Consider the following 26,648-nt stretch of genomic DNA (forward strand, 5'->3'; position numbering starts at 1 on the left):
CAACCCCCCCCAAAAAATTATAAAACTAGTAAGTGACAGAGCTAAGATTCAAACCCAGAGAGTCCAGCTTTAAAACTCAGGTTCTTCATCATGAAATGTATTTATTCGTTCATTCTTCATATTTCATGAGTATGAAAATGCTATAATGCTCCCCCTTTCTATAAGATTACTGCAATACCACAGGCTTGAAATTGCAAAGGTCTGAACTAATACAATGGCAAACATGATGGAGAAAGGTAAGGAGATATTTGAAAGAGACTCAGGGAAGTAAAACTGATAATGTGGGCAAACAGCTGTGGAGCATAAGGGGGAGGGGAATCTAAGATGACTCTCAGACTTCTGATTTTACTAACTGGGTAGTTGATGGGCCAATCATACAAATGGGAAATTCAGGAAAGGAACTCTGGTGGAAAAGATAGAAATTATTGGTCATTTTATGTTTGATGCGCTTGTGGGGCAAAAAGAATAGCCAGGAGGCAATCAGATATACCAGTCTGGAGCTCAAGAAAGAGATTAGGGCTAGAGATATAAATTTTGTTCTCATACAGCTGTTAAAGGCAATTTCACTTAGGAAGAGTATCTGTAATAAATAAAGAGGGCTTAGAGCAGAATTCTCGGAAACATCATCATTTAGGGAGTAAGCATATTAAAAGTATATTAAAAGCATCCAGCAGAGAAGACTGAGGAAGATGGTCATAGGGCTGATACCAGGAGAGAATGGTGTCATGAAATCTCAGGATGGAGTTTCAACAATGACAAAATTGTCTTTAATCCCACTAGAAAGTAAGCTCTAGGAAGCGATGGGACATATCTGCTTTGTTCATCAATGTATTCCCAATGCCTAGAGGCTTGGCACATACTAGATGGCCAAAAATATTTCATGAATAAGAAAACAAATCGGCTGGGTGCGGTGGCTCACGCCCATAATCCCAGCACTTTGGGAGGCCATGGTGGGAGGATCACCTGAGGCCAGGAGTTCGAGACCAGTCTGGCCAACATGGCGAAACTCCATCTCTGCTAAAAATACAAAAATTAGGCTGGGCGCGGTGGCTCACGCCTGTAATCCCAGCACTTTGGGAGGCCGAGGAGGGCGGATCACGAGGTCAGGAGATCGAGACCATCCTGGCTAACACGGTGAAACCCCATCTCTACTAAAAATACAAAAAATTAGCCGGGCATGGTGGCATGTGCCTGTAGTCCAGCTACTCGGGAGGCTGAGGCAGGAGAATCACTTGAATCAGGGAGGCAGAGGTTGCAGTGAGCCGAGATTGTGCCACTGCACTCCAGCCTGGGTGACAGAGCGAGACTCCGTCTCAAAAAAAAAAAAAAATACAAAAATTAGCCAGGCGTGGTGGCGCATGCCTGTAATCCCAGCTACACGGGAGGCTGAGGCAGGAGAATCACTTGAACCCGGGAGGCGGAGGTTACAGTGAGCCAAGATCGCGCCACTGCACTCCAGCCTTGGCAACAAGAGCGAAACTCCGTCTCAAAAAAAAAAAAGAAAGAAAAGAAAAGAAAAGAAATCAACAGTTACTAAATGCCACACAAAGTTCTGGGAAGCCAAAGACTGAGAGGTATCCGTTTTATTTAGCAACTTTGGGTGTCGCTGATCTTGTCCAGAGCAATTTCTGTGGAATAATGGGGCAGAAGCAAAATGGGAATGGATTACAAGAATGAAAAGAACGGGCCGGGCGCCGTGGCTCACGCCTGTAATCCTAGCACTTTGGGAGGCCGAGACGGGTGGATCATGAGGTCACGAGATCGAGACCATCCTGGCTAACACGGTGAAACCCCGTCTCTACTTAAAAAAAAAGAAAAAAAAATTAGCCGGGTGTGGTGGCAGGCGCCTGTAGTCCCAGCTACTCAGGAGGCTGAGGCAGGTGAATGGTGTGAACCCGGGAGGCGGAGCTTGCAGTGAGCTGAGATCGCACCACTGCATTCCAGCGTGGGCGACGGAGTGAGACTCCGTCTCAAAAAAAAAAAAAATGAAAAGAATGTTCTTGTCTATTATTTTTCTACAATCATTAATTAATATATATATATATTAGGCCGGGCCCGGTGGCTCACACCTGTAATCTCAGCACTTTGGGAGGCCGAGGCGGGCAGATCACTTGAGGCCAGGAATTCTAGACCAGCCTGGCCAACGTGGCAAAACCCCGTCTCTACTAAAAATGCAAATATTAGCCGAGCATGGTGGCGGGTGCCTGTAATCCTAGCGACTCGGGAGGCTGAGGCAGGAGAATCGCTTGAACCCGGGAGGTGGAGGTTGCAGTGAGCCGAGATCACGCCATTGCACTCCAGCCTGAGCGACACAGCAAGGCTCTGTCTCAAAAATAAATAAATAAAATTCTTAAAAGTTGATGGGAGAAAAAAAGTTGTTTAAAAAAATTTTTTTAAGTTGATGGGAGGTGAGGAAGCGTAGTTACTGATGGCCCCTTCTTGGATAAAAAAAATCTTTTGACTCAGGAAATGAAGAACAAAGCTGCAATTACAAGGGATCAAAGGAGATTTTTCCTTAAATGGAAGGAAACTTGTTATGTTCACCATCGGATCTCCGGGGCCCGGCACAATCTGGCCACTTAATAGGCATTCAATAAACCCCCGAGCTGGCTTGTGGTCGGCTTGCAGGACGCCGTCGCACGAGGACAGGCGCTGTAGTCTTTCCTTCTGGATTCTGCAGTGACGAATGAAGGCGCGGGCTCAGCCCCTGAGAGCGCAGCACCGTCGCCCTAAGCTAACCCACCTTGGGCCACGTGGAAACCAGGGGCCAGGAGGACAGACACCCGCGCGCCAGAGAAATACGGGGTGGGTGGAGAAAGGAATGCCCCACCCGCTGACAGCCGTTTCATCTCAGGCCTCCCAGTTTTCTGCAGGCCCCTCCCTACACGGCTCCTGCTTCTCTCACGCCTCGTACGGAACGGAAGTGACGTGTACGTCGCGAGCGATTGACGGAAACAGAAATTGCTTTGCGGCCGGCACGGAAATTGCTTTCCTTCGGCTTCCGTTCTTGGTCCATGTGAGAGAAGCTGGCTGCTGAAATGACTGCGAACCGGCTTGCAGAGAGGTGAAGGGCAACGAGGGGAGGGGGGATTCTGGGTCTCGTTGGGGGCCGGGTTCCCCAGCTTTTGGGAAATGGGAGCCCCCCCCCCTTTAACAGATGGCAGTGGTTCCCCTGAAGAGCTGGCCATTCGTTCCTATTTTCCGCGATCCAGCCTTTAAAGCCCTTTTAATTTAATTTCATTCGCTTACTCCGCTCCTCAGCTGTATAGCCGCATCCCTGTTGGTCCTGATGCTGTTTCTGCCTCCCCAGCTCATTTACTGTGTTTCACATTTTTCGTCACGTGGCCCCTTTTTCTGCCTCTGTCGCGGCCCGATTTAATCCTCTGCGCAGGCAGTGCAGGCGTTATAAACTCCCCGAATCTTGGAAAGCTTTGCTGATTGGAGTCATCCACCACGTTTTGGCTCCTGTGATGTTTTGTGCCCCCCCCCACCCCGCCCCCGGAACTAAATGTAGTCCGTTTAGTAATGTTGGCTTTGCAAATACTAATAATATATGCTGTTAGGTAATGGTACATTTTATAATTTGTTTGTGGGTACCAATCTCCTTAGTTAAGCACCTACTTTACTAAGCAAGCCCCAGGGAAAGTGGCTTACCCAGCTGCTTTCGACCTGTTTCTCCATTCCTGGGAACAAGGATCAAGATAACACTTTTGATTAGGCTGCCTATCAATGAGTCAAATATATGGAGGATGTTTAGAAATATTAATCGTGAAACTGCCTTGCCTCCAGGGCTAGCTAGCAACAGCGTCTTTGGCCATATTATTCTAGGGTCTGACATTTTTACAGCTTCCCATAGGTTATAGGAAATGTTGTGCCAATCCCTGAAAAGTGATAGCTCTTTTACATGCAGTTTTGAAGTCAGGCATCACTCTTGGAGGTGATGCCTGACTTCAGTCTAAATTTCACATCTTGACAAGTTTCCAAAGGCATTCACGCTGCTTTATGTATCTTCTGAGGGATAGGGCTATTCCATGCTGAAATTACAATGTTTTCGAGATTGTTTTAATAGATTAGACATTGCTTCAAATAATAATATTTCTTTTTTTAATTTCGACTTTTATTATAATTAAGGGATACATATGCAGGTTTGTTACATGGGTATATTGCATTCACATTTCTCTGTTGCCTCTTTTAACAGCCTTCTGGCTTTGAGCCAACAGGAAGAACTAGCGGATTTGCCAAAAGACTACCTCTTGAGTGAGAGTGAAGATGAGGTGGGTGACAATTGCTAAACTGCCTTCAAAATTAGGGTAGAGAGCACATTCCTGGAATGGAAAGGTGTGACAATGTTCTATGTATTTGTTCAGGTCTCTCAAATAAATTGCAAATGGTTAGTGTTTCATATATAAGATACTGTATCATATTAAGTGCTATGAGGATTTGGAAACTAAGTTACAATCACTACCCTCAAGTTGCATAAGTATAATTTATAAGACCAACCAAAACAGGCCCGGGTGATGGCTCATGCCTGTAATCCCAGCACTTTGGGAGGCCAAGGCGGGCAGATCACAAGGTCAGGAGATTGAGACCATCCTGGCTAACACAGTGAAACCCCGTCTCTACTAAAAATACAAAAAATTAGCCAGGCGTGGTGGCAGGCACCTGTAGTCCCAGCTACTTGGGAGGCTGAGGCAGGAGAATGGCATGAACCTGGGAGGCGGAGCTTGCAGTGAGCCGAGATAACACCACTGCACTCCATCCTGGGCAACAGAGCGAGACGCCGTCTCAAAAATAAATAAATAAATAACAAGAGATTTTACTTGAGACTCAATTTCCATGTTGTCTTTTCCCTCCCCCTCATCCTAATGGTTTTTCCTTTTCTGTGTCTTAGGGGGACAATGATGGAGAGAGAAAGCATCAAAAGCTTCTGGAAGCAATCAGTTCCCTTGATGGAAAGAATAGGTAACGTTCCCGTCAGTTAGGGCAGGTTATATAGTCAATTCCATGAGATTTCTCTGCAGCTAATATTTATTGAGTGCTTCATGTAAAGACCTTAATACCAGTGCCTAGCATATAGTAAGCATTATATAATTAACTGTTAGCTGTTATTAGTATTAGTGCTATTATTGTAAGCATTTGCAGTCTTATTCCACACTGAAAATCTTTTAAAGCATTGAGTAGGCATTATTTAACCCCATTAGAGAAATAAATTGACTTACCCCCAAGGTCACCTGGCTCATAAGTTACAGGTTCAGGTGTGTTTGAATCTAAGTCCAATACGTTTTCCACTATGCTTACCTTGTAATAAAGAGAAGAGATGAGGGTTAGACAACCAAGTCCAAGTTAGGAACAGATCTCCTTGCTGCATCATGACAAAACCTGACCCTAGAAGAAATACAAGAAACCAAAGCCCTGTTTGAAGAGAGAAGTGTTTGTCTCTCCCAACCCCAAGCCCCCATAAAATTTATTCATTCCTATTATATCGTTTTGCCTAATTTCAGGCGGAAATTGGCTGAGAGGTCTGAGGCTAGTCTGAAGGTGTCAGAGTTCAATGTCAGTTCTGAAGGTAAGTTGAACAAAGGAAGATACCCATGCATGAAACCTGTGGAGTTCCAAGGGCACTGTGTTCACCTCACCCCCACTAGGAACTGTTTTTGATGTGGTTAATGACTCATACCATAAATACCTGGGAGAGTGGGTGAAGAAGTGTAGTCAGATGCCCTTCAGTTTCTTCCATCTCTCAAAGAAAGCCTAGAAGGCTGTGGTCAAGGTATCCTACAGAGTTTGATGAGATACTTATAGGATAGACGGACATGAATGAAGACAGCTGCCTCTTAGTAACTTAGTCATAATTCATATTTGTACAATTTCATTTTTATTTCAGTTCTCTTAACAATGCTTTGAGTTAGGAGACAGGCAAATATTCTCTTCAGCCAGAGCTCAGAGAGGTCACATTACTTATTCAAGGGCCTTTGCCTAGTACAGTATTTCTCAACCTTTGCTTTTTTATTGCTCCCCTGAGAGGAGCCTTTCAAGCCTTTTTTTTTTTTTTTTTTGAGACAGAGTCTCACTCTATCGCCCAGGCTGGAGTGCAGTGGTGCAATCTTGGCTCACTGCAAACTCCGCCTCCCGGGTTCACGCCATTCTCCTTCCTCAGCCTCCCGAGTAGCTGGGACTACAGGTGCCTGCCACCGCGCCTGGCTAGTTTTTTGTATTTTTAGTAGAGACGGGGTTTCACCGTGTTAGCCAGGATGGTCTGGATCTCCTGACCTCGTGATCCACCCGCCGCAGCCTCCCAAAGTGCTGGGATTACAGGCGTGAGCCACCGTGCCCGGCCTCAAGACATTTTTTTCCTCATTGTATCCCTGCCCCTGTGCCCCTTCCCCAGGAAATCAAGTCCTAAGGAATAAGAGTTTGTTGGACAGAGTTGAGCCTTGGAGGGACACAAAACATTGTAATATCTAAGATTTTTTTCATACTCCCCCAGAAAGAACCAATTTTCACCCTGGGGTGGCGGGGTGGTAAAATTGCCCCTGTTCAGAATACATGCTCTAATAAGTGGCAGCCGTGGGATTTTATCCTAATACTGAGTCTAGATGCCAAATCTTTTTCACCCTGTTCACAACTTAGGCAGCTAGAATGGGTTTTGCATTTGTAGTAATCACTGGTGTAGCCTCCTAGGGCAAATAACAATGTATTCCAAGCGTACTTATTCAGTGGATATTTATTGTGTTTCTACTAGGTAGCAGTATCAGGAACTGTTGTAGATACCAAGGTTAAAGTAGCGAATAAGATGTGAGCTCATGGGGCTTACATTCTAATGAAGGGAGACAATAAGAGAGGATGATGCAGTAAAGCAACTAAGTGGCTACTTTAGATCGATTGGTCATGAAAGGCCCCTGAAGAGGCAAAATTGAAGCTGAGATCTGAATGACAAGTCAAGTCAACCATGCAAAGACTGGGGAAAGCATTTCAGGCCAAGGAACAGCTAGCACAAAGGCTCTAAGGTAGAAACATGCACAACATGTTGAAGAATAGGAAAGAGGCCCCTGTGACAAAAGCATTCTAGAGGGTGGGGGTTGATATGAGGTTAGAGAGGCAGATGGGGATTAGATCTCATAGGACCATGTCCTTTAGGTAGATGAGATTCAAAGTATAATGGGGAGTCACTGGAGGATTTTCAGCAGGGTCATGACATGCTGTGGTTTATATTTTCGAAAGATAATTTTGGGCTGGATACAGTGGTTTACACCTGTAATCTCCAGCACTTTGGGAGGCCGAGGTGGGCAGACTGCTTCAGCCCAGCCATTTGAGGCTGGCCTGGGCAACATGGCAAAACCCCATCTCTACAAAAAAAAAATTAAAAAAATTAACCACGCGTGGTGGCACGCGCCTATAGTGCCAGCTACTTGGGAGGCTGAAGTGGGAGGATTGCCTGAGCCTGGGAGGCAGAGATGGCACCACTGCTCTCCAGCCTAAGTGACAGAGTGAGACCCTGTCTCAAAACAAACAACAACAACAGCAGCAAAAAGATCACTTTGGCTGTTTTTATTTTTGGCTGTTATGTGAAGAATGAATTGCAATGGGGCAAGAGTAGAAGCACCAGGAGAAAAGCAAATGAGTTTTGAATAAATATTTTCCCCTATCTTCTACCCCCTAACACGTTTGGGGATGAATGTAGAAGAGTGATAGTGTTGGCATGGCTAGAAATAGGCAATTGAAGTAAGAGAATTATTCTTGCTTCTCTGCACATTTGCCATCTACTGGCATTTTCTACTGAGGCTTCTCCCTACATTATATTGAGATCTTGCCTCACTTCTTGGTCTGACCAGAAAGTTTGACCTTTCCACAGGATCAGGAGAAAAGCTGGTCCTTGCAGATCTGCTTGAGCCTGTTAAAACTTCATCTTCTTTGGCCACTGTGAAAAAGCAATTGAGTAGAGTCAAATCAAAGAAGACAGTGGAGTTACCTCTGAACAAAGAAGAGATTGAACGGGTAAGCTACAGAGAAGGTGGTCTATTAAGGGAAAGAAATTGAATTGACAAGGGAAAATAGGGTAATAGAAAGAAGGGAAAGACCTGAAAAATGGAAGAAGGGGGAGTTGTGATTTCCCCACTATGGATAAGATTAAAAATAATCTACGAGCGCCAGGCGCGGTGGCTCACGTCTGTAATCCCAGCACTTTGGGAGGCTGAGGTAGGCGGATCACCTGAGGTCAGGAGTTCAAGACCAGCCTGTCCAACATGGTGAAACCCCGTCTCTACTAAAAATACAAAATTAGCCGGGTGTGGTGTAATCCCAGCTACTTGGGAGGCTGAGGCAGGAGAATCCCTTGAACCAGGACGTGGAGGTTGCAGTGAGCTGAGATCGCACCATTGCTCTCCAGCCTGGGCAACATGAGTGAAACTCCATCTAAATAATAATAATAATCTAGGAGAAATTGCAGTCCTGAGAAGCAAGAGGTAACCTCTAGCATCCTGATTCTTTCTTGGGCTAAGAAACCTTGCTTCCTAATTTCTTGTTAGTCCTTTGGGTTTGATGCTTTAATCTTGTGGCTCTTTCCGTTTACATGCCTTGCCTGCTTCAGATCCACAGAGAAGTAGCATTCAATAAAACCGCACAAGTCCTCTCCAAATGGGACCCTGTCGTCCTGAAGAACCGGCAGGCAGAGCAGCTGGTTTTTCCCCTGGAGAAAGAGGAGCCAGCCATTGCTCCCATTGAACATGTGCTCAGTGGCTGGAAGGTGAGTACAACAAAATGAAACTGAAAGGTGAGATTTTATAAGTTGGAGATTTCAGAGCCTGCAATTGATTTGATTGGACATGTTAAGCTAAACCCCAGCATAAGTCATTTTAGCTTAGTGCTCAGAAAGAAGGGGTTGCCCATCGTCATTGTCAGTCATGTGATAGCCAGTCACAATAGCTCTGTGATCACTTTTTTTTTTTTTTCTTGAGACAGGGTCTTGCTCTGTCACCCAGGCTGGAGTGCAGTGGCACGATCTCAGCTCACTGCAACCTCTGCCTCCTGGGTTCAAGCAATTCTCCTGCCTCAGCCTCCCAAGTAGCTGGGATTACTGGCGTGCACCAACACGCCCAGCTAATTTTTTTTTTTTTTGGATTTTTAGTAGAGATGGGGTTTCACCATGTTGGCCAGGCTGATCTCAAACTCCTGACCTCAAATGATCCGCCCACCTCAGTCTCCCAAAAGTTTTGTGATTACGGGCATGAGCCAATGCGCCTGGTCTCTGTGTCACTTTTCATCTGCTTGTAGTATACAGTACTTGCTATTTCCATGTTTTTGTGTTAAACCATGTGATTGCCCGTATAGCAGGAACATAATAATGTTTTCTTTCTTTTACCCCAGTTTTTAAAAAGCATTTAAAGCCACATTCTGATCCTAGGGAAATCAGGAACTCAGTAGCATTAATGATGCCTTAGTGAGGATATGTGAACAACAGAAGCCAAACTTTGCTTGTACAGGAATACCGCATTAGAATATAATGTGTTGCTGGCAATGACTAGAACTTCAGCAGGTAACTTACTATGACTCTGAGCTGCAGGGCAGGGGTTGATGTTTTAGAGCTGGGTTTCCCAAACACTGACCCCTAACAAAGTTTGTGTCTGAAGCAAAAGGATAATTCTAAGTATGTTTGTTTGGTGGGTGTAATGTTGCCAGTTCTTTTTTATTATGAGGTTATTCTATTTTAATGGTGTTGAAATATCTTTTCTTCTATGAAATGATGGTGGTAGTAAATGATGGGATTGGGGGTGAAATGGTAGTTATGCTCTTGGCAAAATTAGAAGTTGGAAATCCTATGTTGGTCCCTGAAGTCCGGTTTTTAGTCCGAATAACTGCTTTAGAACAGCTAGCCTACTTTTCCAATACACCATTGGTATGGAGTCTATAATGGGCTGATTAGTCTTAAATAGATGCCCTCTTTGTGCTTCTCCTCTTTACTTTCCAAAAACCCAAGAATGGTAGTTTCTTAGGCGTTGGGAAGTTGAGCTAATTAAAGCTAATCAAAGTAAACATTGCTTGCCACAATAGCTAGAAATTGAGCGAGTAGTTGCTTATTATGGGGATAAGCTGTTTCTGATGTTTTTGCTGAAGTCACTACCATTCTCTTTCTAGGAGGCTTCCTTTTCTACATGAAAAAGAGATCAGGTTTAAAGTGTGGCTGCAGGATGAAGGGAGACTTTAGAAAAAAAAAATCAGAGGTAATACAATTTGTAGGATTCAAAAATAAAAAAGCATAGAAGATATGTAGTGAAAAGTTTGATTCCACCCGTGCCCCATCTGATCATTTTTACCCCCATACTCACCCACAAGTAACCACTTGCATAAGTTTGCTGTTGTTGTTGTCTTAGAGTTTTATTTCTATATTCATGTTTACCTCCTTTTTAAATAAAAAGAAGGGTAGCATGCTACTACACACTGTCCTCCACCTTGCTTTTTCCAAATGACAGTGTAATCTTGGAGATAGCAGGAAAATGCCAAGTTTGTTATTAAAAACGAGATGGGGCCGGGTGTGGTGGCTCACGCCTGTAATCCCAGCACTTTGGGAGGCCGAGGCAGGTGGATCACCTGAGGTCAGGAGTTTGAGACCATCCTGGCCAACATGGTGAAACCCCATCTCTACTAAAAATACAAAAATTAGCGGGGCATGGTGGTGTGTGCCTGTAATCCCAGCTACTAGGGGGGCTGAGGCAGGACGATCACTTGAACCTGGGAGGCGGAGGTTGCAGTGAGCCGAGATTGTGCCACTGCACTCCAGCCTGTGCAATAGAATGAGACTCTGTCTCAAAATATATATATAAATAAATAAAAAATAAAAACTAGATGGTAGTGGAGGAGGTTACACTAAGAATAGAACAACCTCTTCAAGATAGAGTGAGGCTCAGATGTCATACATTGAATATACCATGCCGTTCATTCATTCTAAGACTGACTTTTGAGAAATTATGCTAGTAGGGCACAGAGAAATAAGGAAGTGCTTAGTTCAGAGGGTGCTTTGTGGCTAGCAACTCCTAGGTCTCTCCTTACAACTTAGATTGCAAAGTACCAACAACTAGTATATGCTGTATTAGGATTTCTAGAGACTGAATATCAAGTCTCAGACCAGGCACGGTGGCTCACGCCTATAATCCAAGCACTTTGGGAGGCTGAGGCAGGTGGATCACCTGAGGTCAGGAGTTCAAGACCAGCCTGGCCAACATGGTGAAACCTCGTCTTTACTAAAAATATGTAAATTAGCCGGGCATGGTAGCACATGCCTGTAGTCTCAGCTGCTGAGGAGGCTGAGGCAGGGGAATTTCTTGAATCCAGGAGGCAGAAGGTACAGTGAGCCGAGATCACGCCACTGCACTCCAGCCTGAGGAAAAAAAAAAAAACCCTCTACTCTTTCCCCGCCCCCCCGCCAAAAAAAGAAAAGAAAATCGAAAGTCTGTACTATAGTTTTGGTCCAGCTCCCTAAAATTTTGTTTAGCTGCAAGCTGCAAATAATTAAGTGGGATAATGCATGAGAAGGCATTTGTAAACTGCAAAGTGCTAGAAATGCTGTAAGGTAACTTCTTTCACCCCTCTCCTCACTATTCTCTGTCTACAGTGGTATTTCCCAAGGCATTCTCCTTGAAACCTTAGTCTCTCATTATGCCTTCACAAGAGGAGGAGAGGAGGCATTGCTAGAAAATGCTGCATGCCCCTACTGGAGATCGGAGAGTCACAACATGCTTTAGCATTTTAAAGTCTATGAAACAGGCCAGATGGATGTGGTGGCTCACGCCTGTAATCCCAGCACTTTGGAAGGCTAAGGCGGGTGGATCACCTGAGGTTAGGAGTTTGAGACCAGCCTGGCCAACGTGGCGAAACATCGTCTCTACTAAAAAATATTTAAAAATTAGCTGGACGTGGTGGCTTATGCCTGTAATCCCAGCTACTCAAGAGGCTGAGGCACCAGAATCGCTTGAACCCAGGAGGCGGAGGTTGCAGTAAGCCAAGATTGGGCCACTGTACTCCAACCTGGGCAACAGAGTGAGACTCTGTCTCAAAAATAAAAAATAAAAATAAAGGCTATGGGCCAGGCGTGGTGGCTCACACCTGTAATCCCAGCACTTTGGGAGGCTGAGGTGGGTGGATCACAAGGTCAGGAGATCGAGACCATCCTGGCTAACACGGTGAAACCCCGTCTCTACTAAAAATATAAAAAATTAGCTGGGCGCAGTGGCGGGCGCCTATACTCCCAGCTACTTGGGAGGCTGAGGCAGGAGAATGGCATGAACCTGGGAGGCGGAGCTTGCAGTGAACCAAGATTGTGCCACTGCACTCCAGCCTGGGCGACAGAGCGAGACTCTGTCTCAAAAAAAAAAAAAAAAAAGAAAAAAGGCTATGAAACAATGGTGAAGACACCTGTTGGATCTAATTTAACTTAGGGTGTACAAACTGATTTTATTAAAATTTCAAAAAAATTGAATTTTAAGCTTTTAACAGAGGAGGCAAATCTTGTTATCTGATGAGAAATGTGTTTGGGGAAGAGCTGGTCTGTCTCCACTGCTGCCTCCTCTCTCTCACCTTCTTCCCCTACTGCCCTACTGAAACTTCTCTCAAAAGGCATTAGTGAGGGGCCTCCGAATTGCCAAATCCCAAGCCCTCTTAGTCTTTAGCATATTTGACACCATTGGCACATTTCATTCTAAAAATCTCTCCCCTCTAGCTTCTGTGATATACTCTGGGTATTTTCTCTCTCTGGCTTTCCTTAGTCCTTTTTATTCTTGCTCTGTAAATTCCATGACTTTTTTTTTTTTTTTTTGAGACGGAGTCTTGCTCTGTCGCCCAGGCTGGAGTGCAGTGGTGCAATCTCGGCTCACTGCAAGCTCCACCTCCCGGGTTCACGCCATTCTCCTGCCTCAGCCTCCCGAGTAGCTGGGACTACAGGTGCCCGCCACCACGCCCAGCTAATTTTTTGTATTTTTTAGTAGAGACGGGGTTTCACCGTGTTAGCCAGGATGGTCTCGATCTCCTGACCTCGTGATCCGCCCACCTCGGCCTCCCAGAATGCTGGGATTACAGGAGTGAAAATTTCATAACTTTCGACTATCACTCTTAACCCCTTCTTTGAAGCTCCAGTCTCATATTCCATGTGACTAGCAGGGATCACCTGGGTCCCCCATATGCACCTTAAACTTAGTCCAGTCCAAAGTAAGCTTCGCATTTCCTTTCCCCAGACTTCCAAAACCTATACCACCCCCTTCATTCTGCAACTCAGTTAACAGCATAACTCCCTACCCCAGTCACTTAGGTTGGAAACCTCAGTCATTTGATTCCTTCTTGACCCCTTCACTGTCTCCCTCTCTGCCAGCTTATACAGGGGGCTAGACCTGCAAATTCTGTCTCTGTAATAGCCCTTATGCTCCTATTTTCTCTTCATTTTCATTTTCACTGCCCTAATCGAGGCCCTCATTGAACCTTTCCTTTGGAACTTTACATATATCCTCTACACAATCAGCAGGATTTTCTTGCTGAAACACAATTGATCATTGCTCTCCTGCTTAAAATCCTTCAAAGGCTGTTCACTTACAGAATAAAATAAAATTACGTAGCATTTTAGCTATGCTGGACAACACGTTGTTCTATTACATACCACTCCTTTCCCTGTGTCTGTGTTTTTTGCTTATGCTCATCTGTTTGGATTTTTTTTCCTCCTGACAGAATTGTACTTAGGCCTCAAAGCCTAATTCAAAAGGTCACTTCCTTCCCTAAGCCTAACCTACCTCCCAATAATATTTAATGGTGATTTCCTCTGTGATTACCCCTATAGAATAACGTAGCAGTTATGTTATTTAAGGGTAACATAAAGGGTATTTAACCCATTATGTTATGCTGTTTGTGTTGTATATGTCTCTGCTCTCAAAGGCTGTGAGCTCTATGAGGACAGGAACTATCTTAATCAATTGTGTATTCCTAGCACACCATACAAGTGCCTGGAATATAGCTACAATCAATAAATGTTTGTAAATTGAATTGAATTGAAGGGACATTACAACATTGTAGTATAAATCACTTTGTAGCCTGAGATTGATCACTACTGCAAATACTAAAAGTGGAAGAACATATACCTTTACTATTCAGTAGAATAGTTTTATGGTTAAATCAATAGCATCGTGTAACATGTGATGATGTGCGTTTATGCATTTATCCAAATATTTGTAAGTTTAATACTGACCACGATGTATGTGGCTATTGAAGAAAACCACACATAATATGTGTGTGAGGTTTGAAACTAGCTCTGTTGCCTAGGGCTGTCTTTGTGCCTTGCCAGAATGTGGACCGTGGCATGATCGGCCTGATTATTTAGCCATCCTCATGATAGCATGTGGAATAACTGGTTTACAGTTCATTCGTTTCATACATACTCTGCCTAGCATGCAAAATTAACTGGAAACTGAGGAATTGGAGCCAAAGTTAGAAAATGAGGAGAGTTCAACTTGAACCATCAGGAAACAGGCTAATTACATGAAGGTCTTTTTTTTTGTTTGTTTTTAACATAATAAATAGAGATGGGGTTTCACCATGTTGCCCAGGCTGGTCTCAAACTTGTGGGCTCAAGCAATCCTCCTGCCTCAGCCTCCCGAAGTGCTGGGATTACAGGCCTGAGCCACCATGCCCATCCTATATTTTTTTTCAGGCAATATCCTTTTGTGCTCAAGAAATTAAGACACACACCCCACCATAAACTACATTTGAAGACTCTGCCAAAAAAATGCCATGTTTTTTCTCATTTTCTTTCATCAGTAATTAATGATACCAAGAACACTTATATGCATGGTTTATAGCAGTTGGCTATGGTCAAAAAAAGTTGGGCTTCCCCTCTGAGACATTTGCAGATATGTGTCCTAGGTATACCATCAGTGGCAAATAATGCTTATCTTAAGATCTAATCTCACAGGGCATGCTGGGCTCACGCCTGTAATCCCAGCACTTTGGGAGGCCAAGGCAGGAGGATCGCTTGAGGCCAGGAGTTTAAGACCAACCTGGGCAACATGGCAGGACCCTGTCTCTACAAAAAATAAAGTTAGCCAGGCATGGTGGCTTACACTTGTGGTCCCAGCTGCGCAGGAGGCTGAGGCAGAAGGATCACTTGAGCACTAGAGGTGGAGGTTGCAGTGAGCTGAGATTGGAGTGCCAGTGGACTGCAGCCTGGGTGACAGAGCAAGACTCTGTCTCAGAAAAAAAAAAACAAAAAAACTAACCGCCCCTTCCCTCTAGAAATATTCTAAAAGAAGGCTTATGATATGAATTTGAGATTCCTAACTATAAAGTAATAGTTATGTGCTTCAAATGATACATAACAATACAGGGACTCAAGGGCAATGTGCCTAGATTCTTAAGAGAATGGAAATCGGTTTAACATATATTGGTAATCTGGGCCGGCGCGGTGGCTCACGCCTGTAATCCCAGAACTTTGGGAGGCCGAGGCGGGCGGATCACGAGGTCAGGAGATCGAGACCATCCCGGCTAACACAGTGAAACCCTGTCTCTACTAAAAATACAAAAAATTAACTGGGCGTGGTGGCAGGCATCTGTAGTCCCAGCTACTCGGGAGGCTGGGGCAGGAGAATGGCGTGAACCCAGGAGGCGGAGCTTGCAGTGAGCCAAGATCACACCACTGCACTTCAGCCTGGGCGACAGAGCAAGACTCCATCTCAAAGAAAAAAAAAAAACAAAAAAAAACATATATTGGTAACCTGAACACAGTGATCCCCCTCAGCAGTATTAGAGAGTAGCCTCAGCGTCTCCCTGCTGAAGTTGTCTTATATAAGAATCAAATAAGGCTTTATTTATACTTCTGACAACAAGACTGGAACCCCCTTCTCTTGCTGTAACAGCCAATCCTATCCACTTATGATTCCAATTATAGTGTCATAAGTTAGAGAATCATAGGAATGTAAAGAGAGAAAGCTGTAAGAGCATGGCTTAAGACTCAGAATGTTTTGTTGCTTCTTTAAGGCAAGAACTCCCCTGGAGCAGGAAATTTTCAACCTCCTCCATAAGAACAAGCAGCCAGTGACAGACCCTTTACTGACCCCTGTGGAAAAGGCCTCTCTCCGAGCCATGAGCCTGGAAGAGGTAAGTGTGTCATAAGCCCTTCAGCACACCCAGGCATGCCACACTTCTCCTAGCATTTGTCCTCTGGCCCAGGTGTCACTGTAAGTCTCATTTGTTGTAGGCAAAGATGCGCCGAGCAGAGCTTCAGAGGGCTCGGGCTCTGCAGTCCTACTATGAGGCCAAGGCTCGAAGAGAGAAGAAAATCAAAAGTAAAAAGTAAGGAGGCCCCTGTGAACTGGCCATGGGTTCCACAGAAGAAAGTCATGTGGCTCATCATGAATTCTTTGGAGAGAACCTTTGATGCAGCAACTAGAGTCATGCAGATGAGGTCCAAAACAGGAGTGACTAGCCTTTTGTTCCCCCCAAACCAACCTCATACAGTTTTGCCAAAAAGATGACTATTCAGTTACTTTCTCTGCCTTCCAAGGCATCACAGAGTGGTTCTGCAGAATGAGCTCTGAATTCCAGAGCTGTTAAGGCCAATAGGGCTTCCTTCCTGCCTTTTTGCCTCTTTGAAACTTGTTCGGCCGGGTGTGGTGGCTATGCTTGTAATCCCATCACTTTGGGAGGCCAAGGTGGATGGACCACTTGAGCTCAGGAGTTCAAGACCAGCCTGGGCAACATGGCAAAACTGGCTGGGCACGGTGGCTCACACCTGTAATCCCAGCACTTTGGGAGGCTCAGGCAGGTGGATCACTTGAGGTAAGGAATTCAAGACCAGCCTGGCCAACATGGCGAAACCCCATCTCTACTAAAAGTACAAAAATTAGCCAGGCATGGTAATGTGCACCTATAGTCCCAGCTACTTGGGAAGCTGAGGCGGGAGGATCGCTTGAGCCCAGCGGGTAGAGGTTGCAATGAGCCAAGATCATGTCACTGCACTCCAGCCTGAGTGACAGAGTGAGAGACCCTGTCTAAAAAAAAAAATGAAACTTGTTCTACCCCTCCCTTGAGTTATAGAGGCAAAGGAGACTCTTTGAGCTGCAGAGGTCCACCCTGAGGACTGTGGGTACCAAGAATCTTGCCAGTCCTCTCAGGTCCCAAACTGACTCCCTATAGCCAACTAGCTCTATGATGCCCATTCCAGCCCCCTGCCTAGGGAACCCATTGGGTAGTATGGGCACTTGTGCCTATGACATCCGTGCTTCAGCTAAATTGCTAAACTCTTCCCTCCTACCCCTACAGGTATCACAAAGTCGTGAAGAAAGGAAAGGCCAAGAAAGCCCTAAAAGAGTTTGAGCAGCTGCGGAAGGTTAATCCAGCTGCAGCACTAGAAGAACTGGAAAAAATTGAAAAGGCCAGAATGATGGTGAGACTACCTCTTGCCCCACCCCCACCCCTTTGAACCAGCTTTCCTTGGAAGGCACTAAAGATGTAAATCTCACTCTGTCCTTTCTTTCTAGGAAAGAATGAGCCTTAAGCACCAAAACAGTGGGAAATGGGCCAAGTCAAAGGCAATTATGGCCAAATATGACCTGGAGGTAAGAGACCCCTGGGGTGAGAGAAGATCTGGAATTGGAGGATGCTAGCAGAAGCAGAGTTGGGGAAGAGCCATGAGGATGGATGGAAAACCAGGAATCTAAAAAGGCATCAGAAAAATCTCTAAGGCAGAAAGGAAAATGACCAGGAACAAGGTGGAAAAGGAGAGATGAAAGGGAAACAGCATTGAAGGCAAGTCCAAAGGGGGAGAGGAGCTTTTTAAAATCTTATTTCACCGTTGATTCCTTGAGGACAAAGAATTTGTCTTCCATTTTATACCATAGCTATTAACCCAGCATTGTATATGCAGTTTAAACAGTAGGTACCAGTAAGAAATACTCACCAAGTCAAATTGAGAGGAGGCAGCTTTATGAAATGGACCAGGAAAGGTGTTATTGCGGTCACTAATGACAGGGCTCTCATGCTGTGACTCTTTCCTCCAGGCTCGCCAAGCTATGCAGGAACAGTTGTCTAAGAACAAAGAACTGACACAGAAACTCCAGGTAGCCTCTGAGAGTGAGGAAGAGGAGGGAGGCACAGAAGATGTGGAAGAACTCCTTGTCCCTGATGTAGTGAATGAAGTGCAGATGAATGCAGATGGGCCAAATCCCTGGATGCTCAGGAGCTGCACCAGTGACACCAAAGAGGCTGCAACCCAGGAGGACCCTGAGCAACTGCCAGAGCTTGAGGCCCATGGAGTTTCTGAAAGTGAGGGAGAAGAAAGACCAATGGCAGAAGAAGAAATTTTGTTGAGAGAATTTGAGGAAAGGCGATCCCTTAGAAAAAGATCTGAGCTCAGCCAGGATGCTGAGCCAGCAGGCAGTCAAGAAACAATAGGTGAGCTGTGATCAAATGGAAGAGGGAAATTCCTAGTGCTGTGGACAGACTATGGGAGAAAAAAAAAATGTGTCCACCCACACACAAAACTGCATAGTGATTAGGCTCTGGGGACTTGCAAGAGTGCGTACACTGGATCCCTGAAGAGAAATTAGATTCATAACTATTTTTCTTCGAAGACATTTAATAAGCAGTCATCTGCATGGCCGTGCAACGTGGTTCAGGCACATTTTCTGTTCTTGGGGGCTTACAGCCTTCAGAAACCCATAATAACTAAACCATCCTCGAAGTCAGGGTATGAGTTAGCGTTCCTGGTACCTACACACCAGGGAGAAGTACGTATGGTAGAATGGCAAATCTGAAAGTCCATTCACACCTGTAGACACAGATAGGTCAATTTTGAGACATTAGGAAACATTTTCTAATTGCTGGATTTTTTTGTTTTGTTGGTTAAGTAGGAGTGGCATTTTTAGCACTTCTTAATGCTAGTTTATGTGTGTATACATGGGGTGAGACTTTACGGAATGAATGACTCCACAGGGCTACATGGCAAATTAGAATTGTGACTCCATACTCAGGCTCTATTTGTATGTTATATTTTCTACCTGTTATCTTGAAGAGATCTTATTAACAATGTTAGCACCTGTGAGATTGGTCAGAGAGTTCCCATTCTGGCAATAAACCAGGACACTAAAAAACCTGCCTAGGAAACTAGCTACATTGAGAAATCACTTGGCTATCTGGACAAATTACCAGGTCTGGTTTGGTTTCACATAGGAATGCATTTAGATGATGGCAAAAATCTGGTTTTACACGGCAAAAAAATTATTTTTTTCTACTTTTTTTTGTTTAAGAGACAGGGTTTTGCTCTGTCATCCAGGCTGGAGTACAGCAGTGCAATCATACCTTACTGCAGCCTAAGACCTCCCAGGCTCAAGCGATCCTCTTGGCTCAGCCTCCCAACTAGCTGGGACTACATGCATGTGCCACCATGCTGAGCTAAGTTTTTGTAGAGACTGAGGTCTTGCTCTGTTGCCCAGGCTGGTCTTGAATTCCTGGCCTCAAGCTATCCTCTCACCTCAGCCTCCCAAAGTGTTAGGATTACAAGTGTGAGCCACCGCACCCAGCCTCCTTTTTTTTTTTCAGGTTTCCACATACAAAAATTTATTTTAAAAGAGCTATCATTTAGAATGTATTATAGGGACCTTTACTTAATAGTTTTGGCTGGATATTTCTGGGATTAATAATTGCAAGTAGTCACTTCTGAGAGAATTTTGGAAAGCAGCACAGCGGGCTGAGATTGTGGGGGTGTACATATATGACCACAGGACCCTAGTGGCTTTCTCTTGAGCCCCCTCAACAACTGGCCATCTAGCTAAATGTGCAGAGCGGCTGACTGTGATATGAAAGAATGAAAGATAGATTTGCATTTCCTTGGACAGTAAATAAATTGAATTTTCTCACACCTTCCAAGAGTGTCCTAAAATACTGGAAAGCCACGGACCCCAGTGAAAATGAGCAAGGAAACCTGATTCTTGAGAAATAAACGTACATGTGTCCAAAGGCCAGATCTAAGGAGCTACAATGGCTTCATGCCAAAGCTAGACAGCAGGATCAACTTGGGAATGGAGGCAACTTGAGTCAATGAAAAAGACAGTTTAGAAGCATGTCACTGCCAGGTTTCCCTCCAGACTGTTTTGAGACAGGTCTCTGTCATACAGGCTGGAGTGCAGTGGTGCAACCTCGGCTCACTGCAAGCTCCACCTCCCAGGTTCAAGCAATCCTCCTGCCTCAGCCTGCAAGTAGCTGGGATTACAGGCATATGCCACCACGCCCAGCTAATTTTTGTATTTTTAGTAGAGACGGGGTTTTGCCATGTTGGTCAGGCTGGTCTCAAACTCCTGGCTTCAAGTGAATCACCCATTTCGGCCTCCCAGAGTGCTGGGATTACAGGTGTGAGCCACTGTGCCAAGCCAGCCCCTCCAGACTCTTGAGACTAGTGTTATTTGCTCAGATGTTGCCAGTGGAAGTGTGAGCTACATCCACTGGATAAAGCAGCTACTTCATCCCTTGACTCAGCCACAGCAGATTATGAAATACTGCTTTAAGATATGGAGTAGAAATTCTTGAGTCAAGATGAAAATCCTGGATAAGGTTTTTACAAGCAGTGAAGCATAAATTACAATGAAGTTACATTGAGAAGCCACCTGTTAAAGTGGCTTCCTTTTTTAAAATTTGGAACTTGGGGCAATCTTCCCAAGCAGGGTTTACTGCACGAGGAACTTAAGCCATAGTCCCAGTTATACAGTGGATCATTGGCAAAGCTGGGAATAGGACCCAGGACGTCTGCTTCCAATACGCTACTTTTTTTTTTTTTTTTTTTTGAGACGTCTTGCCCTGTTGCCCAGGCTAGTATGCAGTGGCACAGTCACCGCTTCCTGCAGCCTTGACCTTCTGGCTCCAGCAATCCTCCCAGCTTAGCCTCCCAAGTAGGTGGGACTACAGATCCACACCGCCATGCCTGGAAATTTTTTGTTGTTGTTGGAGGGGTGGAGGTGGTAGAGATGAGTTCTCACTATGTTGCTCAGGCTGGTCTCGAACTCCTGGGCTCAAGCTATCCTGCCCCCTTGGCCTCCCAAAGTGCTGGCATACAGGCGTGAGCCACCATATCCGACATCTCACATGCTACTTTTTTTTTTTTTTTTTTTTTTGAGACGGAGTCTCGCTCTGTCACCCAGGCTGGAGTGCAGTGGCACAATCTCGGCTCACTGCAACCTCTGCCTCCCTGGTTCAAGTGATTCTCCTGCCTCAGCCTCCCGAGTAGCTGGACTACAGGCACATGCCACCATGCCCAGCTAATTTTTTGTATTTTTAGTAGAGATGGGGTTTCACCGTGTTAGCCAGGATGGTCTCGATCTCCTGACCTCATGATCTGCCCGCCTCGGCCTCCCAAAGTGCTGGGATTACAGGTGTGAGCCACCGCACCTGGCCACATGCTACTTTTAATTACCAAACTCCGTTGCCTGCTATGATTAGCGTACTGTCTAGGAGATTCAATGTACAGAATCTTCTTTTCCCCGTTTGTCCTTTTTATAATGTCTTATGTGGTACCTAGCACTTGGTGGGTGCTCAACAAATGCTTACCGACCAGACAACGTACAAACCTCCTTTTCTGACAGTTTTCATTCTTTTTCCCCCAGATTCTGGCAGCCAGGAGGTGCTGTCTGAATTGAGAGTACTATCTCAGAAATTGAAGGAAAACCATCAGTCCAGGAAGCAAAAAGCAAGTTCAGAGGGGACTATTCCCCAGGTCCAGAGAGAGGAACCTGCCCCAGAAGAAGAGGAGCCCCTCTTGCTACAGAGACCAGAGAGAGTACAGACGCTGGAAGAGCTAGAAGAGCTGGGAAAAGAAGAATGTTTTCAAAATAAGGAGCTTCCCAGACCTGTGTTAGAAGAGCAGCAGTCAGAGAGGACCCCAAATAATCGCCCTGATGCCCCTAAGGAGAAGAAAAAGAAGGAGCAAATGATCGACCTACAGAACCTCCTAACCACACAATCTCCCTCCGTGAAGTCTTTGGCAGTTCCCACAATAGAGGAGCTGGTGAGCAGAGCCAGAGTGGTGGGCCATTGTTCAGAAAGTGTCGTTCTTGCGCAAGGAGTAATGAAGCTTTGTTTTGCTGGGGGCACATTTCAGTAGTTGAGAGGTCCAGAATAGTATAGGGCCAGGCTAGTCCCAGTGACGTTTTAATAGATGCAGATATATGGGTGCTGCCAAGACCCCTATTTCCGAAACCCTGATCCACAAAAACTCCTCTGGGGTGACTCTAAAACTGCTCTCAGAGGTAAGAGGGAGTAACTCAGAGTTCTGACCAGATCCCAGGCAGGACAACTTGAAGTCATTGAACTGTTGCCAAAGTTTTATTCAGTGGGATCTCAAATGGTCTAAGACTCCCCAGTTAATCTGAAACTTAAAGTGAAGCGTCCTGGCACCTGTCTTTTCAGGGATATAAGCTGGAGGAAGCCTACAGTCTGGCCACTTAGAGCTCCTGCTGCTAACACGGGCCATTCCTTCCTCCACGCTGCAGCTTCCTTACTGAAAAGTTTAAAATTGTGTCATATGATAATGAGCTAGGGATATTTACCCTAGAGGGAAGAAAATTTGAGCATGATTGGCTGTGCATTGGTTTGTATCGCAAGACCATCATTGTTCAGCACTTCCCCCTAGGGGGCGCTAAAATGTCACGACCCAAAATTCAAGCGTTCTCGCCATGAACCACAGCTCATAAGCCAAGCTGTAGCTCTCGCTTATTTCTTCCCAGGAAGATGAAGAGGAGAGAAACCATAGGCAGATGATAAAGGAAGCTTTTGCTGGGGATGATGTCATCAGAGATTTCTTGAAAGAGAAGAGGGAAGCTGTGGAGGCGAGTAAGCCAAAGGACGTGGACCTGACACTACCTGGCTGGGGCGAGTGGGGTGGTGTGGGCCTAAAGCCCAGTGCCAAGAAAAGACGCCGGTAAGAATGCCGAAAAAAGTCTGTCAAAAGGGCACCAGGTTCTCCCCCCTCGCCCTTCGGTGTCCTCCCTACCCTTTTGACTAAGTCCTTAATGCTCCTAGTCAGATGTCCTGTTGTTTTGCTTTCCAGGTTTCTCATTAAAGCCCCTGAGGGTCCTCCAAGAAAAGATAAGAATTTGCCAAATGTGATTATCAATGAGAAGCGCAACATCCACGCAGCTGCTCATCAGGTGAGAGCTTAGAGAGCTCTTTAGCTGCCTGCTTGTTACTGCCTGGCTCTCTTGCTTGAGAGGAGTATTCTAGTGATCTGTAGTCAAGAGAGACGTGTGATCTTGACCACAGAATCAAATCTGTTGTTTTCACTGAATGGCTGTTAGATTTATCATTTCAGATAGACTACGCTGTTTTAATTACTGGCCAGGAAAAAAGTTTAGAGTCAAGGTAATGCTCAAACAGAGGCTATAAGGTTTAAGCTGTAGCTTAAGAAAAATGAAGACAAACCGGTACTTGTTCAGGAGAATGAGAAGATTGTAAGTTGTGTCACATGATAATGAGCTAGGGATGTTTACAAGAGAAGAAAATTTGAGCGTGATTACGGTGTTCAAGTATATCGAAGGTTATTGTATGAAGTCACATAAAGTAGAAGTTAGAGGAGATACAGAATTCAAGGCTGCTCTGGGAGTATGAGAATGTGTAAAGGGGACTCAAGAACGAGATTGGACTAGATGACCTTTATGTTCCCTTCAATTCTGAGATCTGTCCCCAGCCAGTATATTGAAATGAGTTACATTTTTCCCTCGGAAGGAATAAAGAATTAATGGCTACAGAACAGAGGTAAGAAGATACACATTTCAATAACATTCTTTTTGATCTTATTTTGTGAACCAATCACTGCAGAAACTGAATCATAACTACTGCAGTCCCAATTAAACCTATATAACTAGAAAATAGGCAGTTACACGATAAGGGAAGGGGGGAAAGGGTGCTTCAGTGGGCCAGGATTCCAGGTGATGGGTAGAGTATGGAGCTCAATAAAGACCACCCTTCCCTTCCAGGGGTCTGTTTGTTTTTTTAATACAGTCATGGCAAACTGACAAATAGTTTTCTAGGAATCTCCCCTGATTTTCATCTTTTTAATAAGTTACTGCAGGTTCCAACATGCAGTAGAATAAAGTGCTTCAAGGTGCCTAGGGGGGACTTCTGAGACTGAATACTTTGTCCAGGTGTTCTCTTTTTCTGTTGCCCTGGTTGACAAGCACAGATGTAGCCGTCAACCCAAATAAGACATTCCCTTAACTTAAAGAGAATCTGTTTCCTTTGCTACTACCAGGACCACCTGATAGTACTTAGCTTCTCTTGAGTATTCCACTGAATGTTTCCAGAGACTACTGATTTTTGTTTGTTTTGTTTTGTTTTCAGATGGAGTCTCACTCTGTCACCCAGGCTGGAATGCAGTGGCACGATCCCAGCTCACTGCAACCTCCACCTCCCAAGTTCAAGCTATTCTCCTGTCTCAGCCTCCTGAGTAGCTGGGATTACAGGCATGCGCCACCACACCCAGCTTATTTTTGTATTATTAGCAGAGACAGGGTTTCACCATGTTGGCCAGGCTGGTCTTGAACTCCTGACCTCAAGTGATCTGCCTGCCTCGGTCTCCCAAAGTGCTGGGATTACAGGTGTGAGCCACCGTACCCTGCCAAAGACTACTGATTTTTACATCCCCATTTTCTGCTTACGTGTTTTCCTCCTTTGGCCACTGGGGAAGTGTTGAAAGATTATTTAATGTCTGAAGGTAGCAATGTGGTGGAGGAGTACCAGGCAAGGAAACAGGAGCTTTGGGTTCTGTTCTCCAATGCTGCTCCTCATTTACTTAGGTCCATCACTTCCCCCCTCTAAGCCAAATCTTCAGGCCAAGGGAGATGACCATTGTCAATATCTAGGGCCTTCCAGCTCTACATTCTGTGGTGCCAAAAGAAGATGAAGCTAAGTGGGCCGGGCATGGTGGTTCACGCCTGTAATCCCAGCACTTTGGGAGGCCAAGGCGGGTGGATCACAAGGTCAGGAGATCGAGACCATCCTAACACAGTGAAACCCCATCTCTACTAAAAAAAAAATACAAAAAAAAATTAGCCAGGCATGGTGGCAGGCCCCTGTAGTCCCAGCTACTAGGCAGGCTGAGGCAGGAGAATGGCGTGAACCTGGGAGGCGGAGCTTGCAGTGAGCCGAGATCACGCCACTGCACTCCAGCCTGGGAGACAGAGTGAGACTCCATCTCAAAAAAAAAAAAAAAAAAAAAAGATGAAACTAAGTGTAACGGCCTGGTAGAGTTCAGGATTCGGGTTCCTTAAAACATCAATCCTGGCCAGGCGCGGTGGCTCACGCCTGTAATCCCAGCACTTTGGGAGGCCGAGGCGGGTGGATCACGAGGTCAGGAGATCGAGACATCCTGGCTAACACGGTGAAACCCCGTCTCTACTAAAAATACAAAAAATTAGCCGGGCGTGGTGGCAGGCACCTGTAGTCCCAGCTACTCGGGAGGCTGAGGCAGGAGAATGGTGTGAACCCAGGAGGCGGAGCTTGCAGTGAGCGGAGATCGTGCCACTGCACTCCGGCCTGGGCGACAGAGCGAGACTCTGTCTCAAAAAACAAAAAAAAATATCAATCCTAAGAGAGGGAAGGAGGAGACTGAAAGCATAAAGAGGGTAGAAAAGTCATAAAATCCACAGGGATACACAATGGTCTGGATTCTTGCAGTCACAGTGTTACATAGGAAAGCTCACTCTGGGACAACAGCCCTGGAGCTCCTGTAGCTAGATAGGGACAGTGTCACTTGTAATCCCAGCTACTTGGTAGGCAGAGGTTGCAGTGAGCAGAGATCACCCCACTGCACTCCAGCCTGGGCCACAGAGTGAGACTCTGTCTCAAAAAAAAGAAAAACAAAGATGGGCAGTGTCAGGGTGGTTTTTCAGACCCTGAATTGTTGAATAGATGGGGGATCCAGAGCCAACTCAGGCCCCCCTACTCCCAAATGTCATCAAACAGATTGAATTCCTAAAGGCAGATGGGAGCAATGGGACGCCTTGACCTCTCAGTCTCTTCACTTGCAGTCATCATGTGGAACCGTGGCCTGTACCAAAACAGTACCTGATGAAAGCTGCCATTACAGTATACAACTGCACCCCAGGCCTGCCTCATACCAAGTCATTCTCCTTCCTTTCCAGGTACAAGTGCTTCCATATCCATTTACCCACCATTGGCAATTTGAAAGGACCATCCAGACCCCCATAGGATCCACATGGAACACCCAGAGGGCTTTCCAAAAGCTGACTACTCCCAAGGTCGTCACCAAGCCAGGCCATATCATTAACCCCATAAAAGCAGAAGACGTGGGCTACCGGTCTTCCTCAAGGTCGGACCTGTCTGTCATACAGAGGAATCCAAAACGAATCACCACACGTCACAAAAAACAGCTGAAGAAATGCTCTGTAGATTGAGCTGCTGGAGGAGTGACAGCCAGGAGCCCTGACTTCACTTCCTTTGGTCCAGTTTTACTCTGATACAGGGTGGATTCCAAAACTGGCTCAGTACATTGCATGTAGTTAAGCCACATTTTAAAAATAAAGGCATTTTTAAATCTATTTACCTGGAGTATATGTTGCATTGTCCCCCAGTGGGATCATTTCGTTCAAGTCAGACACCTTTGGACTCTACAGCATTGC

At 45.4% G+C, this 26,648-nt stretch overlaps 1 protein-coding gene and 1 long non-coding RNA gene across 3 annotated transcripts in view; one reads left to right on the plus strand and one right to left on the minus strand.

Moving 5' to 3' along the window:
* LOC117977551 (uncharacterized) overlaps nucleotides 1–18,065 on the minus strand; it is a 40,862-nt gene extending 22,797 nt beyond the window's left edge. Inside the window, exons 1-2 of one of the 2 annotated variants that reach the window (XR_010111303.1) lie at nucleotides 17,924–18,065; nucleotides 5,220–5,298 (exon numbers count right to left, since the gene is read on the minus strand). This is a non-coding gene — a long non-coding RNA (uncharacterized LOC117977551). Of the gene's footprint in view, nucleotides 1–5,219; nucleotides 5,299–5,686; nucleotides 7,846–17,923 lie in introns of those variants that run through there. The other variant, XR_010111304.1, reaches the window with a different exon arrangement.
* UTP14A (UTP14A small subunit processome component) lies at nucleotides 1,789–26,567 on the plus strand. Its single transcript, XM_003818931.5, has 15 exons — nucleotides 1,789–3,064; nucleotides 4,199–4,274; nucleotides 4,892–4,962; nucleotides 5,502–5,566; nucleotides 7,853–7,995; nucleotides 8,588–8,743; nucleotides 16,003–16,122; nucleotides 16,223–16,317; nucleotides 17,287–17,410; nucleotides 17,505–17,582; nucleotides 18,024–18,417; nucleotides 21,618–22,018; nucleotides 22,737–22,930; nucleotides 23,060–23,159; nucleotides 26,151–26,567. Exons 1-15 carry the CDS (start codon nucleotides 3,039–3,041, stop codon nucleotides 26,421–26,423), a joined length of 2,316 nt encoding a protein of 771 aa, XP_003818979.1. The 5' UTR covers nucleotides 1,789–3,038; the 3' UTR covers nucleotides 26,424–26,567.
* Nucleotides 26,568–26,648: the final 81 nt, after the last annotated feature.

Source organism: Pan paniscus, chromosome X (assembly GCF_029289425.2).
Source record: "Pan paniscus chromosome X, NHGRI_mPanPan1-v2.0_pri, whole genome shotgun sequence".
NCBI lineage: Eukaryota > Metazoa > Chordata > Mammalia > Primates > Hominidae > Pan > Pan paniscus.